The sequence below is a fragment of the Oxyura jamaicensis genome, chromosome 1 (assembly GCF_011077185.1).
Source record: "Oxyura jamaicensis isolate SHBP4307 breed ruddy duck chromosome 1, BPBGC_Ojam_1.0, whole genome shotgun sequence".
Taxonomy (NCBI): domain Eukaryota; kingdom Metazoa; phylum Chordata; class Aves; order Anseriformes; family Anatidae; genus Oxyura; species Oxyura jamaicensis.
The window spans coordinates 177,179,672-177,193,967 of NC_048893.1; the positions used below are offsets into that span (position 1 = coordinate 177,179,672).

Below are 14,296 nucleotides of genomic sequence, written 5' to 3' on the forward strand. Positions count from 1 at the left end.
ATCCTGGAAAGAATCATTTGGACATTGCTAATGGTTCATGGATAAGGGGTCCGAAATCACTGATTCCTTTCGTAATCACTGATTCCTTTTGTAAGAGCCTCCTGTCACAGGAAGATCAGAAGAATGGCAACAAACACAAACCAAAGAACATTCCTCACACCTTTTTTTTTTTTTTGCATAATCACATATCAGAATATCAATGGGTCAATAATACAGGCTTGCAAACAAGAGTTTAATGCTTTTACTAAAATGGAGTGCATGTAGAAGACATTGGGAGATGGCCCAAAAGCTGCAAAACTGGAGAAGTGTGGTATTTGATTAACTAGCCATAAAGTTATTACATCTCATAACACAGAGAAATCCTTTCAAGCAACTGAAAAGTTTCTAAAGAAAAGTTAAAGAAAAGGCCAAGACCAAATTTGAAGGACCATGACAGAAGCAAAAGGCAATTCCAAGAGGAATTTATAGCATCAGACAATAATTAATGATGGTATTAACAGTATGACCCCATAATTTCCTCAAGTTACTGCTATGACAAGTGAATCCAAGGAAGAATCTACTCAAGACACCATCCTGAACATAGAACCAATGCTGGCACTCAACACTAGTTCATTAGAAGCCAGTGCCAGAAAGGACAGGACTGAAAGTCCTATTAGCTGGTGCTGATGATAATTGTATAGACTGCACCATTTTTGTCTTTAGCCTGAGACAAGGTAGTGCTGAATGAGTGGAATCCTTATCTGCAAAAAAAAAAAAAAAAAAAAACATTAAATTCCACAAGGAGACAGGACATCTGAAAAATTCAGCCAGAGCTCTGAAACATTGAAGCTCAACTGCTTCACACCAGGGCAAATGACAATGTTCCCACAGTAGTAAAGCTGATTTCATTGGCAAGGATGCAATTATCCATCTGAATTACAAAGTTTTGGAAAAACTTATCTCCAGCTTCCATATTGGTTTCACAGGCTTTCCAAAAGCAAAGTTTTGTCAGTTCTCTTGCACAGAAGACTTAAGAGAACTATAAATATACTCCATTAGTCCATAAGAACTTTACAAAAACACTGCTGTCATAGCCACTCAGTAGGATATGATCACTTCCAACACTGAAAAGCCTCTCCAAAGTCAAAACCAAAAACAGAAGAAGTATTTCAAAAGAGATCAAAAACCTTTGTTATTGGAGAGAATAGCAACAACAGACCCCAGTATCACCTGGGTGATGTTACTGTAATTGTTTCATTTCTGCATGTCCAACTTGAAAGGTAATGGATACAGACTTTCAAGCTAGACTAGGAAAAATTCTGATCAGTAGGACACACATTGACAAAAGCAAAAATCCATAAAAGACAGAAGCATTGTTGAATGTTAGCCTACTCTTTGATAGTGTAGGGACAGTTCACACTTGTACAGCAGCAACTAAAAAAAAAAAATCACATCCAGTGCTGGGTACTAAATATACACCCTCTAAATATATGGAAATACAGAAGAGCAGTCAAAAACTTGCATTTCATCTAGCAGGAAGTAAGAACACTGGTCACTTTCAGTTCCTCCAGAAGGCAATGTGTCTAATGTGTTCATTTACCAAAATAATCATTAGTTCACCACTATCATTAGTGGAACAGATTCTGCATCTCTTGTTTAATCATCATAAAATCCTGCAAGTACCTTTTTTGGCCAAATGTCCTGATCATGCCACTGTAAAACACCAGGTATAATCCACACTGCTCAAGTCAGTACTGCTCAAGAGTTAGGTTTAAATTTAGAAAGTAGCCACCAGAAAGCCCATTTCCTCACTGCAACATAAAACCATTTAAAGATGTGAATCTGACCAAATGGTTGCCTGACAGTAAGAAGTCTTCTTGTGAAGTCTAAGGTGAAGCAGTTGTACTCACATTTGAAGGAATACAAACCCAAATAACTTGCTGGCTACAAAAAATTCAGGCTCTTGTTCTAAAAAAGAGCTCATGACAGCCAATAGATCTTCCTTACCTAAATCATTTAAGATCAATGAAGATGAAAGGAAACAGTGTATAATGAATTTAGTACATTAGAAGGGGCATGTCAAAGTTTACAGAGTCCAGAGCCTTCCATTTGCTCAGGGGTTTTGTCCAACCAAGTTTCAAGAAGCTCCAATAATGGAGATTTCGGATGTCAGTTTTTAATCAGCTACATGGCTAAAATTTTTATTAATCTCCAGAAATATTTTCCCACGTTCCAACCTGCAGCTGCTGCTTCTCATCCCAGCCCTGCACACCTCCAAGAAAAGTCAGGCTCCCTCCATCACTGAGCAGTTGCAGGCAGAGGTGGGATTCCCCCATCACACACACACCACCCTTAGGCTTCTCTTCCAGAGGCTGAAGAGAAACAGCTCTCAACCTCTACCCAGCTGACAATTGCTTCACCCACTGATCTTCATATTCCCTCACTCCAGGATGTCAGGGTCAGATTTTACAGGTCACCTGATAGCAGAGAAACTACTTATCCTCAAGGAAGGACTTACATAGCTGAGTGATTACCCAATTTGCTCTTAGAAAACCCACACACAGTATTCTGCTGTTAACAGTACTACATGTTATAGAAAACTCTCGAACTGTTAACTCTTTAGTTAACACTTGCACACTGAGCATCCGGATTAATATCAAGTTGCTACTCTTCTCAGTGTTTTGGACCACAACCAATTACTGAATTTTGCTGGAAATAGCTTTTGGAGTTAAAAATACAATTAAAGCAAGGCTTTATAATGGTAACCTACTTGATACCTTAAATCCAGGCATTCCCTTTAAGTTACCAGCTGTGACTCTTTGCAGTACATATAGAATTTTCAAGTCACTCAATTTTCTTCCTCTAAGATATGTTACAAAAGCTCTCAAGTATCACTTTCCAAGGATACAGCTTGTTTAAGTGCTCTAAGAATGCAGTATAAGAGAATCATAATAGAGTAGAAGTTCAAGTAACTAACACCAATGTCTGACAAGTTAACCTGTATACCCAATCGTGGTGTACCACATGGAAAAGTGAGTCTTTTCCTTAAGATTCAGGATGGACCTTTGGATATTAACCTTTTCCTGAAAAGGGAATAAGCTTAGGTTTTTGTTTTTCTACTGCACGGAATGGGCACTGAGGCTGCCAGATGAACCCTATCCCTATTGACCTCTTACATCTTTTTAAGGAAAGAATTAAATGCAGTCAGTAAATTAAAATAGTTCAGTGCTTCTGCATTTGCTATAGCTCTGAGTTTGCTAAATGTCTGATCAGATACTCTAGTATATTAAAACCTGGTGCTTCAAACTGCACTACTACAGACTTCATTTGAAATACATTTCCTCAGCTTTTATTTTAGATTATAAGGGTACTACTGATCCGAGTTCAACCACTTTAAGACCCCTTTGTGAAAGATGTATGTATTTCACATACTCCCTAGCAGCCCCTTCCTTTGAGAAATCACTACATTAACTTGGACCTATCTATACATAAAGAATTTACATCTATATCAGTTAAAGACATACACGCTTTACAGAACTGAATTTCTTCCACTAACATTTGAAAGGAGAAAACACGCAAGCTGAAGCTGTTAATGAACATACTTTTGAGGAGTCATTTATGATCATATTATAAAGCAACATTCGACTACTACATTTAATACACATCACTACAAACAGATCTATTCTTACCTCTTCCTGTATTCCACTGGTAGTAGTTAATTTACTTCCATCAGTAACTGTAATAATTATTGCTGGCTCCAGAAAAAATGGGTTTCTTCCCTAAGGGGAAAAAAAGTAATTTCATTTAAAATGCTCTATCAAATTTGTAAGCTTCTGTTCAGTCATTAAGCAGTCACTGATACCCACTGACAAAACAACAGGGCCTGAGGAATGTACTCATGTACTACAGAATAGTGCTATGCACTTCTCAGCCTTTTTGGAGTTTGGTCATGGACACTTAATATATTGCTATTCAAAAAACATACACAAATACGGCAAAAATGGTTAACGTGACTTCAAGAATACGTGCTTGAGTATTCAGAAAACCTTGCAGCTATTTACAGGAACAAGCTTTCTCTTCAAATCAGAGAAACATCCTGTTCCCCATTCCAGAGTTGATTTTATTCTCAATTTAATTAGTGTAACTAACTAAATCATTTTCTCAGCACCTTGTGATCACGATTCTAGGGTCAACAACTGATGTTCGACATATTAAGGAAAATTTTGGAATGAATAGTACCAGTTACATTTCACCAATGGGGTTCAACCGTACATGCAAGAATACTTCTGAGAAAAATAGTTGAAAAAACTTTCTATAATTCATCATTTAAGAAACAAACATATGCAAGCTAAGACATTAAGCAAGTTCAGTTGTAACAAAAAAAGTCTTTGCCTGCTATTGGCACTTCCTTTTTCCTACTGTCAGAATGCTAACAGCCTTCATTCCCTCCTGAATAACAGGATCCCAAATTAATCCATTGACACCTCAACTCCAAAACAAGTTAGTAGGTCATATCCTAGCCGGGGGTTAAAGACAGAAGTGCACAAAGGCCACCACAAGCTTTTGTTAACTGGGTCCTACTCTCTATTGCCAGTCTTGAAGACTCATTTTTCTTCTTCAGAAAACAATAGATGCCACTAGATCCACAGCCAACTTCAATTTACAAACACAAACTCTCAAGAATGCTAGTAATTTACTCTAAAATAATTGACATAGAATTGAATTGTTAATAAAAAAACTTTTAAAAACATTTTCAGAAGTTAGTTAGGATCATTTACCTACTACCTAGTGTTTAAAACAGAAATATCACTACTGAATTTGAACTCCACTGGAAAGGGTTCTCCATTTTTAAGTGTCAACACCTTCACCACAGACAATTTAGTTTAGGACAGGGGTATAAAAAGTTATTTGCTCTGTTTTTCTTTTGTAGTGGTGGTGTGTGCTATTTTAAAAGTTAGGTAAAGCCAGAAATCAACTAGAAAAGATCAACTTCTTTCTCAAAAAGTAAGATAGTTCATAATCCTATTTAAACAATTACAAGAATTTAAGGATTCTCCAAATATAATTTTAATTAAAATAATTTAAGAATATTTAGCCTTATTTAATTCTGAAGAACAGTTATGGTACTTTATTCTGCCAACTAGTACTTCTCCCCAACTGCAAAATATCAGCTGGAAGCTAATTATGTTGCACTGGAGTAATACTTAAAACAGAGTTTCTACTAGAGGAAAACATTTTTCTCATGAATATGCAATATAAAATACACTCATCCAAGCACTACAAAAAGATTGCAGAAGGGAATAAAAATGTAAGTTCTTAGATTTAGAACATTATAGGCAGTGTTCTTCCAGGTGAATGTTCTGGTTCAATTTGAAATCTAATTATTAAAATTTGAGTCTAACCCTATCATCCGTATTTCCTCATGATCTTAAATGCTTCTGTGTAACCCAATTATAGTCTCTCTCAGTTTTTCCTATCTAAAATTTAAGCCTTATGTTTAAATGCTTTGGACTCAGAATTATTATGAAATTATAAGGAAGGAAAGCAAAATTCAACCCCCTTTATCCCCTTCTTACCACCAAAAAAAAAGTCTGAGGAAGATTATCTGAATAATGACTTCAGACTTACTCTTTCATAATTTCACAAGTATTTTACTTGTAAAATAGATGACCAAGATACTGTCTAGAATGTAATTAATAAAGCAACATATTTACAAAAGCAATACTTTTTTTAAGCCATAAAAAAGAGCAACATTCATTTGTGGACGGAGTAACAACATATTTGCAAAGCTCTAACCCATTTTCACATGTATAATCCACATTACCTGTGGATATATTAGTGCACCGCTGCAGAATATTTCATGTGTTTAAGTAGTAAAGAAATGTTTCCCCTTGAAATCTCATCTTCACTTGTGAAATTACTTGAGTAATCTTGAGTTCATCAATAGAGCTATAAATATTAACCTTCCTAGAAAGGATGTATGAAATCAAGTCAGAGTACACAATTCATCAATTAATTAAAGATACGAGTTGGCTGAGCTGCACTTAACTTCACAACTCCACGCAATTTAGAAACATGAAATGAATATCTACATTCCACCTAGAAGAGCAGAAATGTAATTTGAATATGCCAAAAATTAGTAATTTCAGATGAAATGCCTATTTTTGAGGTTTACTATTTTTTACTAAAAGTATCTGTCATTCTTAAAGAAGACCACCAACTCTTTCAGCCTTATTCCTCAGTCATACAAAGGCACAGAAAATCAGTACTGTCAGGCATTCCTAGAAGTACCCTCTTATTTATAAGCTCTTAAAATTCAGAGGTGTATTAGTGATTCTGGCAAAATTAAATTACTAATGACTTACATTTATAACTTTTTTTAAGCAAGACATAGCAGTTTGTCAATTACTATTTTAGAACTTCATTTCAAACTAATAATTTTCTATTGCTTTTCCTTGAGAAGTATACAGTTTATTAATTTACACATCTTAGAAATATTGCATTCTTGAAAACATCTGGCATTCCTGTACAAGAGAGTCCAAGATAAATGTGGAAAAGTGAGTTCTTGAAGTAAATAAGGCAAAAATATCTCTGCCTCAGTACCAGAAACTTCAGAAACAAGAACCCCACTCTGTATTTAAGCTAGCATTATACAGACCTATCTTAACTAGCATACAAGCAGATATTCCTGTTCTTGGGTTCTCTGTTTTCAGACAGATTATAACCACTTCTAGGGCATTAACATTTCACAATCTAGAAACTCAATTGCTACGTTTAAACTGTGGCAGTTCAAGTCTCAATTTACTGTTCAGGTTAGAGTAAATAAAGATATTTTCAAGTTTTATTTTAAATTCTTATTTTTAAATAGATTTGTTTACAGAGAAGTAACTTGGAAAAAATAAATATTTTTCTAGCTGAAAATTCAGTGGCAACTAACTCCCACAGGGACTTCAGCTAATTGCATCATATCAATAAATTTGCTTATTTTGTATCCTTTTTAGTTCAACTAGCTTGAGTTAACTGACAGCGGAGTCTTAATATAGTCTTCCTTCGGAGGGCTCCTATCAGTGGTAAAAAATGTACTGAGAAACAAGCACCAAAGTTTTTAATGGTGATCTGTTTTAACCATCAAGTACTGCAAAGTGGCACAAGAGGTTTTTTTTTTTTCATTAACCTACAGTTTGCATTTTTAAGAAAAGATATGCACCAAAGAGACAAAAGAAAGCATTCTATTTTGGAAGAAAGTTATTTAAAAATGAGTATAAATACCAGGGCTATCTTGTAGGTTTGCTAGGCTAAAATTAGATAAGCAAGGGATTCAAAGTCCTAAAAAACTAACTTCTATTATGCAACATGCATACTTTTGAACAGTTGATAGCTAGAAGACTACTTGTTCCAACTCTTAGTGCAACTCCAGTTACATTAGCCATTTCTTCTGTGTCCAGATGAAGTAACTCTGTGCTCCCATAATGCACAACAAAAAAAAAAAGTGAACATCACAAAACTTCTCACCTCTCCCAAGTCACAGCAAGAGGCACGGCCAGCCCACACTGGCTGATATGACAGTTTTAGAGTCTTAGTTATAAAGTTATCGAATTAATTTGTCTGGTTAAGACCATCAGAACTAAAACCCCAATTTCCTAGGCAAGTCTACCAACCACTTCCAACATGGTTAATACATTGACATATCTTTTTTTTTCAAGTTAAAGCAATTCAAGAGCTATTGTGACTTTTGGATGAGCGAGCATATAGTGTTTTACATTATTATACATGCAGTAAGACAATATTTACTTAAGACTACTATCATGCATACATTTAAATCTTGTGTCAGAAGTGTTGAAAAATTTAAGAAATAGCTGAAGTAGAAATATGGCAAAAAGCCACGTCAGTACTGAAAATAGCATGTTCCACAAGCAGCTACTATTAAAAGTACAAGATAGTGCCTAAGAAAGAAAACATGTAAATTGCAAAGGCTTGAAGTAGAAAGCGAATGCAAACTGAGCTACAGTAAATACTTCTAACAGAATATATTAGTAATCACTGGAGATGTTTTCATAGAAAGCTCTTCTCACACATTTTCAGGTCGTGATCAAGTCTCTGAGAAGTATGCATTCATTTTAGTAAATCATGGAGTGTAACAGAAAAAGTCAACTTCTGTTGTTCCTCCATCACATATTATCGCAGTAACCCCTTTTTATTTTCAGCAATACGAGCCCTGTCAGTGAAATGAATTTAGTCATCTGACCAGAAATACAAGAGTGCACTTTTCAACTCAGTCCATTTTTTTTCGGAATTTAAAAGGTCAAGATTTTCATAAATGGTGATGAGGATCTGTGAACAGCCATGGCTCAAAAACGACTGTTTAAAATGAAATCTAAAAAAGTCAGAATTATGGCAGAATTATTAGCACTAAAACTGGAAGATCTGCACCTTTTAAACTGGTAACAACTTTAATCATACTAAAAAGACTGAACCTGAATTACAGTAAACTGAAACAGATGATCCAGATCTATCATGTTTTTTCCTCACTTATCTTTGCAATATCAATTATGCTTTAGCAAAATTATGAAATGACCAAAACATTAACATTTATTAGAGACTTCACCCTTCATTACTCAAAGCAGAACATTATTTGTCAAGTAGACAGGGGTATTTAACAGCTGCACTCTGACAGCAATGCAAGCATTCACAGAAACTACTTTGCCTTTAAGATTTTCTCAAATCTATGTTGACGTACTATAGCTAATGTACATGGACATACATACTACAGTACTCTGTGGCCAGGCTGAATAGTACATCAACTCTGAACTACATCACAGTGTTATCCAAGCAACTGAAGATGCATGATGAAGGCAGCTTTGAATTTGGATTTGTTTGTTATGGATGTCTTAGAATAGAGACTGACCCCATGAAAGGGAACCACTGGGTAAGTGTTAGACTTCTGTAATTTCAGCCTCCGGAACAAAGAGTTGAAGAACACACTGGAATTCTGCACAGGATTAAGATCTGACACACCAGGCTTCACATGCAAAAAGAACTGCTAACTCATCTGTTTTGCTACCTGTAAGATTTGCTATAATCCCTTGACAGTGTTGATCATTCAGTAGACAGTACAGCTTTGTAACAGTAGCAACTGTTTTACTATTAGAACACCAGGTACTTGTACAGCAGGTGACATTCAGAAGCCTTACAAGTTTCAGGAAAGCTGAACTGTTTTGAATTTTACACAGGATGTAAGTGTTTTAAGTCCATTATGACATTTGCCTTGATGTCTGATCAATGGCAGAGATAAACAATGGATCAGTAAGAGATTGGAATCTTAAGAAATAACCTAACAAAACACTAGCACCAGGAAAAACTGCCCAGCATTTTTCTGAAAGGGATGCAGAACAGAAGCAGGATTCTTACCATTACTCTAGTTCTGTAGCCCAAATAAGCATCTGCAGTATGAATATCAATTCTCTACCACAACACAAATCTTTGTTCTCCCTACAGTATCCAAGATGGAAGGATTTACACTCTGCCTTCTGTTCATGACAGGCAGTTGGGAATACTACTTCACCCCTAAAGACAGGTTTCAGAAACAACATAGGTAAAGTAATCATGTCTTAAAGGTAATTTGAGACTCCTTACTACATTAAAATAAAGAGAGCTCCACGTCTGGAGCTGAATCAGAAATGCAGACGACATTAGGTGAAAGTGAATCAGAAATGCAGATGATAGTAGCAGATTTTAGAAACTCAAAGGGTAGCCCTTGATAGTCCCAAAAAACACAGATCCATCTCCTCTGTCAAGGAAACAATTTAACAAGTCCTGACAGATTTCATGCACATGGTAGCTAAAAACACCAAAGTATCTCTGACAGAGGGATGTGGGGAAAAAAAACAAGCTTGATTACTGCCAAAGGAGTCTTGACTTAGCCCATGGCAAATATACACTATGAAGAAAACCCCCAGCATCACTACTGACTCCCACAAATTAGGATTAACAAGGTTTTCATTGCACTTTTAGTCCCATAGGACTGATTTATAAATCAGTGTTTGGCCAAAGTAGCCTGTGAGTAGTACCTAGGTAAACTTTTTCACTTTGCAATTGGAAAGCTAGCCAGCAGAGGGGGCACAAGCTAGTAAAATCTATCCTCAGGAGGTGATTGAGGAGCAATGATACCACCTGAGGCACGCTCTGTATGAATACTATCTCAAAATATATAGAAAAGAGCACTTACCTGTTGCTGTGATTGTGTATACCAAAAAAAGACTGAACAATTGAATAAGTACAGATAAGAAGCAATCAGTCACTCGAGCCTAGTCTCTTGATCTGTGTTTAGTTCATGTTTCTAACACCAGGGACAGCACACGCAATTACTACAGTTCTGTTTTTTGTTTTGTATTCCCAACCTCCCCACCTTTTTTCCCTGAATCTAAAAGATAGAACTATTTTATCTTCTGGAGAAAACCTTAAGAACAGTTTTAAGAAACAGACTCCTAGAGACTCTCCTTAACATAGGCTATGCAAATTCTACTTACAAAAAAGGAAAATTGAGGTATTTAGTAAGATAAATGGGATGGAAAGTTAGTTTGTTCAAGTGTATTTCTGAGCAGATCTTAAAAGTATTTTCCAAGACCCAATAAAGGTATTACTTAATTATAATTATTTTAAGGATAAAACATCTCAATTGCATAAGAGATAAACCCCTTGACAAAAAAAAAAATCACACAAGTGAACATAAATATGTGTCATATATCAAGGCATTGCTTTGCCTGAGCTTGTGAGTTTGATAGCCAATAAATTAATTACAGATCCATCTCAAAATGTGCAATAACAGTTCTGTGATGAGCATCATTTCTATAGACGCTAATAATTTCACAAATTCAGGGTTCCCAAATCTGGCACCAAATGTACTGAAGACTGTAATGTATTAAAGACTACTTAATTGTGCAACTTCGTTCATCTTAGAATGCTAATGAAAAAGTCTGTCCTAAGAACAAAACCAAGACAAACAGCAAGAAGCACCAAAAAAAGCAACACAAAGCAGCCTAAAATGGAGGCTTGGTACTAAAGACGATCATTCTGTAATATAAGATCTCCACATCCAATAGTGCACGTGAAAGCAGAAGGATGCATTTTTTGAGACTACGTTCATACTGAATAATACAAAAACGATGAATACATGGTAGGATGTATTCATCAAGACATCAGACTTCAAATCCCAGGATTCACTGGTGTTCTGAAGTTCCTAAATCACACCGACGCAAACATTCCTAAATCAGCTTTGAACACACTTCATTATAAAGCTTTGTCCTGTTCCTTTCACCTAAGAACAAATTTAATTGAGTTCTAAATAATATATTATGTAAGTGATAACTTCTTGATTAACTTCTAAGTGCTCCAATTTAGATTAGGTCCTTGATAAGTTTCAAAAACAATTCACTCCTTGAATCTCACAATTTATGACATAGCTATGAGACATTCTCAAACAAAATGAAACAATACAATGTTCTTCATGTGAACTCCAGTAAGTAACCGAACATGGAGAAACAACAATGAAGAATAAAAAGAAAAGCTACTAATATTTTCAACATGTAAGCACTGAAGTTTATGAAAAATCACAAAAATAGAAAAATTAACATTTCTTTGTATTAAATTAATTGGAAAATATAAGCTGCAAAACAACTGTGATTGTATCTTGAATTTTAAGGTAATGGAAACAGTTGTTTAAAAAAGATGCACCTTATCTGTTAGTTACAGATTAGCAAATGAATCCACTACTGGAATCACTTAAATTGGATAAATCAGCCAACAAATCCTGGTGGTTTCCAGAGTTATTTGGCAGAATACAGTAAATACAAGCTGCTAAAAAAATACATTACATTTGAGCTTTTACCCCCTTTTAAAAAATAGCTATTCATACCAAACATAACTACATCTTTAGAGCCAGCCCCAAAGAATCTGGGTTTGAAGATGATTTTGGTCATATTTTCTAAAAATATTTCTGAATGTTTTATTCCAAAAATAATTGACCTTGTCATGCTTTGGACCAAGTCCCTAATTACTGCAGCTTTTCTGCTTCACATCAGTGATTTTACATAGCTAGTCCTGGCTCAGTCAGTGGAATTCAGAGTGCTAGGCCAGGCCTCTGCTTTTCACATACTGGAGAAGGGTAATGAATTTCCGAACTGCCAGCATACCGAGTAGGGAAGCATCAAATAACCCAAGTGGAAAAGCCAAAGAGAGGGATGTATACTAAATTCTCTCTACCCTTTGGGAGGTTATCAACACAGGGTACTGACAAACTGACTGAAGGCAGCTTATTGACTCATGAATATAGGATGATTCTGCTGAATGATTGCTACCCCAACACTTCCCAACGATTCTCTCCTGGAGTTTATCACCACTACAGCAGGAGCAACCTAGCTGTTAAAAAATTGATTCTGAACCACTTCAGTTCACAGTCCAGCTTATTAAGGCACCTGAATCAATCATCGCTTTAATTTACTACATGAAGTCACAGTCACAACTTGATTCAGGTTTGGCATAACTATGACCTTGTGAGAAGCAATAAGCTCAGGAGTGGAGGAGAGCAGAGAGCTAGGATGAATGTCACTTCAGCAGTCTTACAGTAATGCATACAATTAAGTTGGTATTCTGGGATCCCAAGCCCCAGGGGTGAGGTAGGGCATTTGGTGAAGGAAAGAGATAAACATACAGAGTAAGAGAAGTCGCTATCTTCAACAAAAACAAGAATGTCACCTTAAGTTGATTCCAATGACAAATATTCTGGACTTTTCAATGTAGTTTCTTGGCTCAAGGAGACATTGACAAAATGCACATCGTGTTCAAGACATTTATCCTCAAGCACTGTTAATGGCTTAAATCAGATTAACACTCAGCTCTCCACAAGCAGTAGCAATTGCATGTAGACTGAAAAATGCACAAATTTAAGGAAATAGGGGTGGCTACACTGGACAACCACCAAATATGATTATTCAGGTAAGTTTCCTGGCCAAGTTAACAACAGGACATTAAACATGATTTTCAGTATGTACATCCTTGAATTACCATCAGAACCACATACTAGAGAATTAATCTGCACCCGTTTCTGCTAGATCAGTCTTACAAAAGGCCTCTAATGTTAAAGCCGTGTTATGTCTAGCATAATTCCATATCTATTATTCTCATTACCTACCACTGCAATGCTGCAAGATCCACTTTTCAGAGCAAGAAGAGTAGAATCAGATTTTGACAAAACCTCTTGTACTCTCATACAACCAGAAGCCTTATCTGTTACTGAGTCATGCTCGTTCATGTTTCCAGACTAAAGTTAATATGTCTTGCAGACAGCAACTTCTTACCTATTTTAACTCAGCTATAGGCACTAACCCAGTTTCCCCACTGGAAAAATTTAGGCTTTTATCTATAGTAGACTGTAGGTTTATGTAAGCTAGGGCAAATCAATTAACTGAGGCACAGACACTATCTCTAGAAAGAAAACAACAGGTACTTAAATAACAGATGCTTGAGTTCTCATTATTGTAGGATTGAAATTGCCTATACATTTTTGGAAAATCTAGTCCATTAGGGGTCAACTTTACAGTACCAGAATGATTGAATACATCCCTTCCATCTTAGCTTTTTAGCATAAAGTATACAAGCAATAACAAAGCATCTATTCACTATCAATGTTTGGAATTACACTAGTAAAAACATGTTAATACATCCAAAATATTTCATGAACATTTGATACCCTTTGTAGACAGCAATATACTACAGGATCAGCAGAAATGTCTAATAGTTCATTGGCTAGTTCCATTTAAGAAAAACAAGCAATGATCTTCTAATACATAGGATTTATCCTAAAAACACACAACCACCATCTATCTGAAGTAGTTTTTCTTGAAATGAAACTGGCGCACACTTTGGACAATTAAAATTAGCACCACAGTCACACAATGCAAACTGCACACGCCGTGGAGTTGTGTTAGCCAGATGCTAACGCTCACAAATTATATGAAATTCCAATCTGTTGCATAAACAGATGAAAACAACTTGAATAAAGGGCCACACAGCATAATGCTAAAAAACACAACACGAAGTGCAAATATATGTTCAAGCAGTAGCTGCAGATGTGGACATACTCGGTGAACTAAAAAACTCACTGTGTTGGTGCAGGCACAAAATACACTGCAAAAGGGAAAAAAGCAACAGCAAGCAGGACTCTCAAGGAACACAACCAGTTTCAACTGAGCCTCAAAGTCAGATGCATAACAAGTCACAGTTCTTCCCTTCTCCCTTCAAGCTTCAGATGTACAGACTGTCT

At 35.9% G+C, this 14,296-nt stretch overlaps 1 protein-coding gene across 2 annotated transcripts in view; it reads right to left on the reverse strand.

Annotated features, from left to right (window-relative positions):
* The window catches only part of INTS6 (integrator complex subunit 6), a 41,907-nt gene that overhangs the window by 19,603 nt on the left and 8,008 nt on the right, over window positions 1-14,296 (reverse strand). For both annotated transcript variants that reach the window (XM_035323407.1, XM_035323399.1), the window contains exon 4: window positions 3,669-3,758. In XM_035323407.1, coding sequence (XP_035179298.1) covers window positions 3,669-3,758 — 90 coding nt within the window. The remainder of the gene's footprint in view (window positions 1-3,668; window positions 3,759-14,296) is intronic.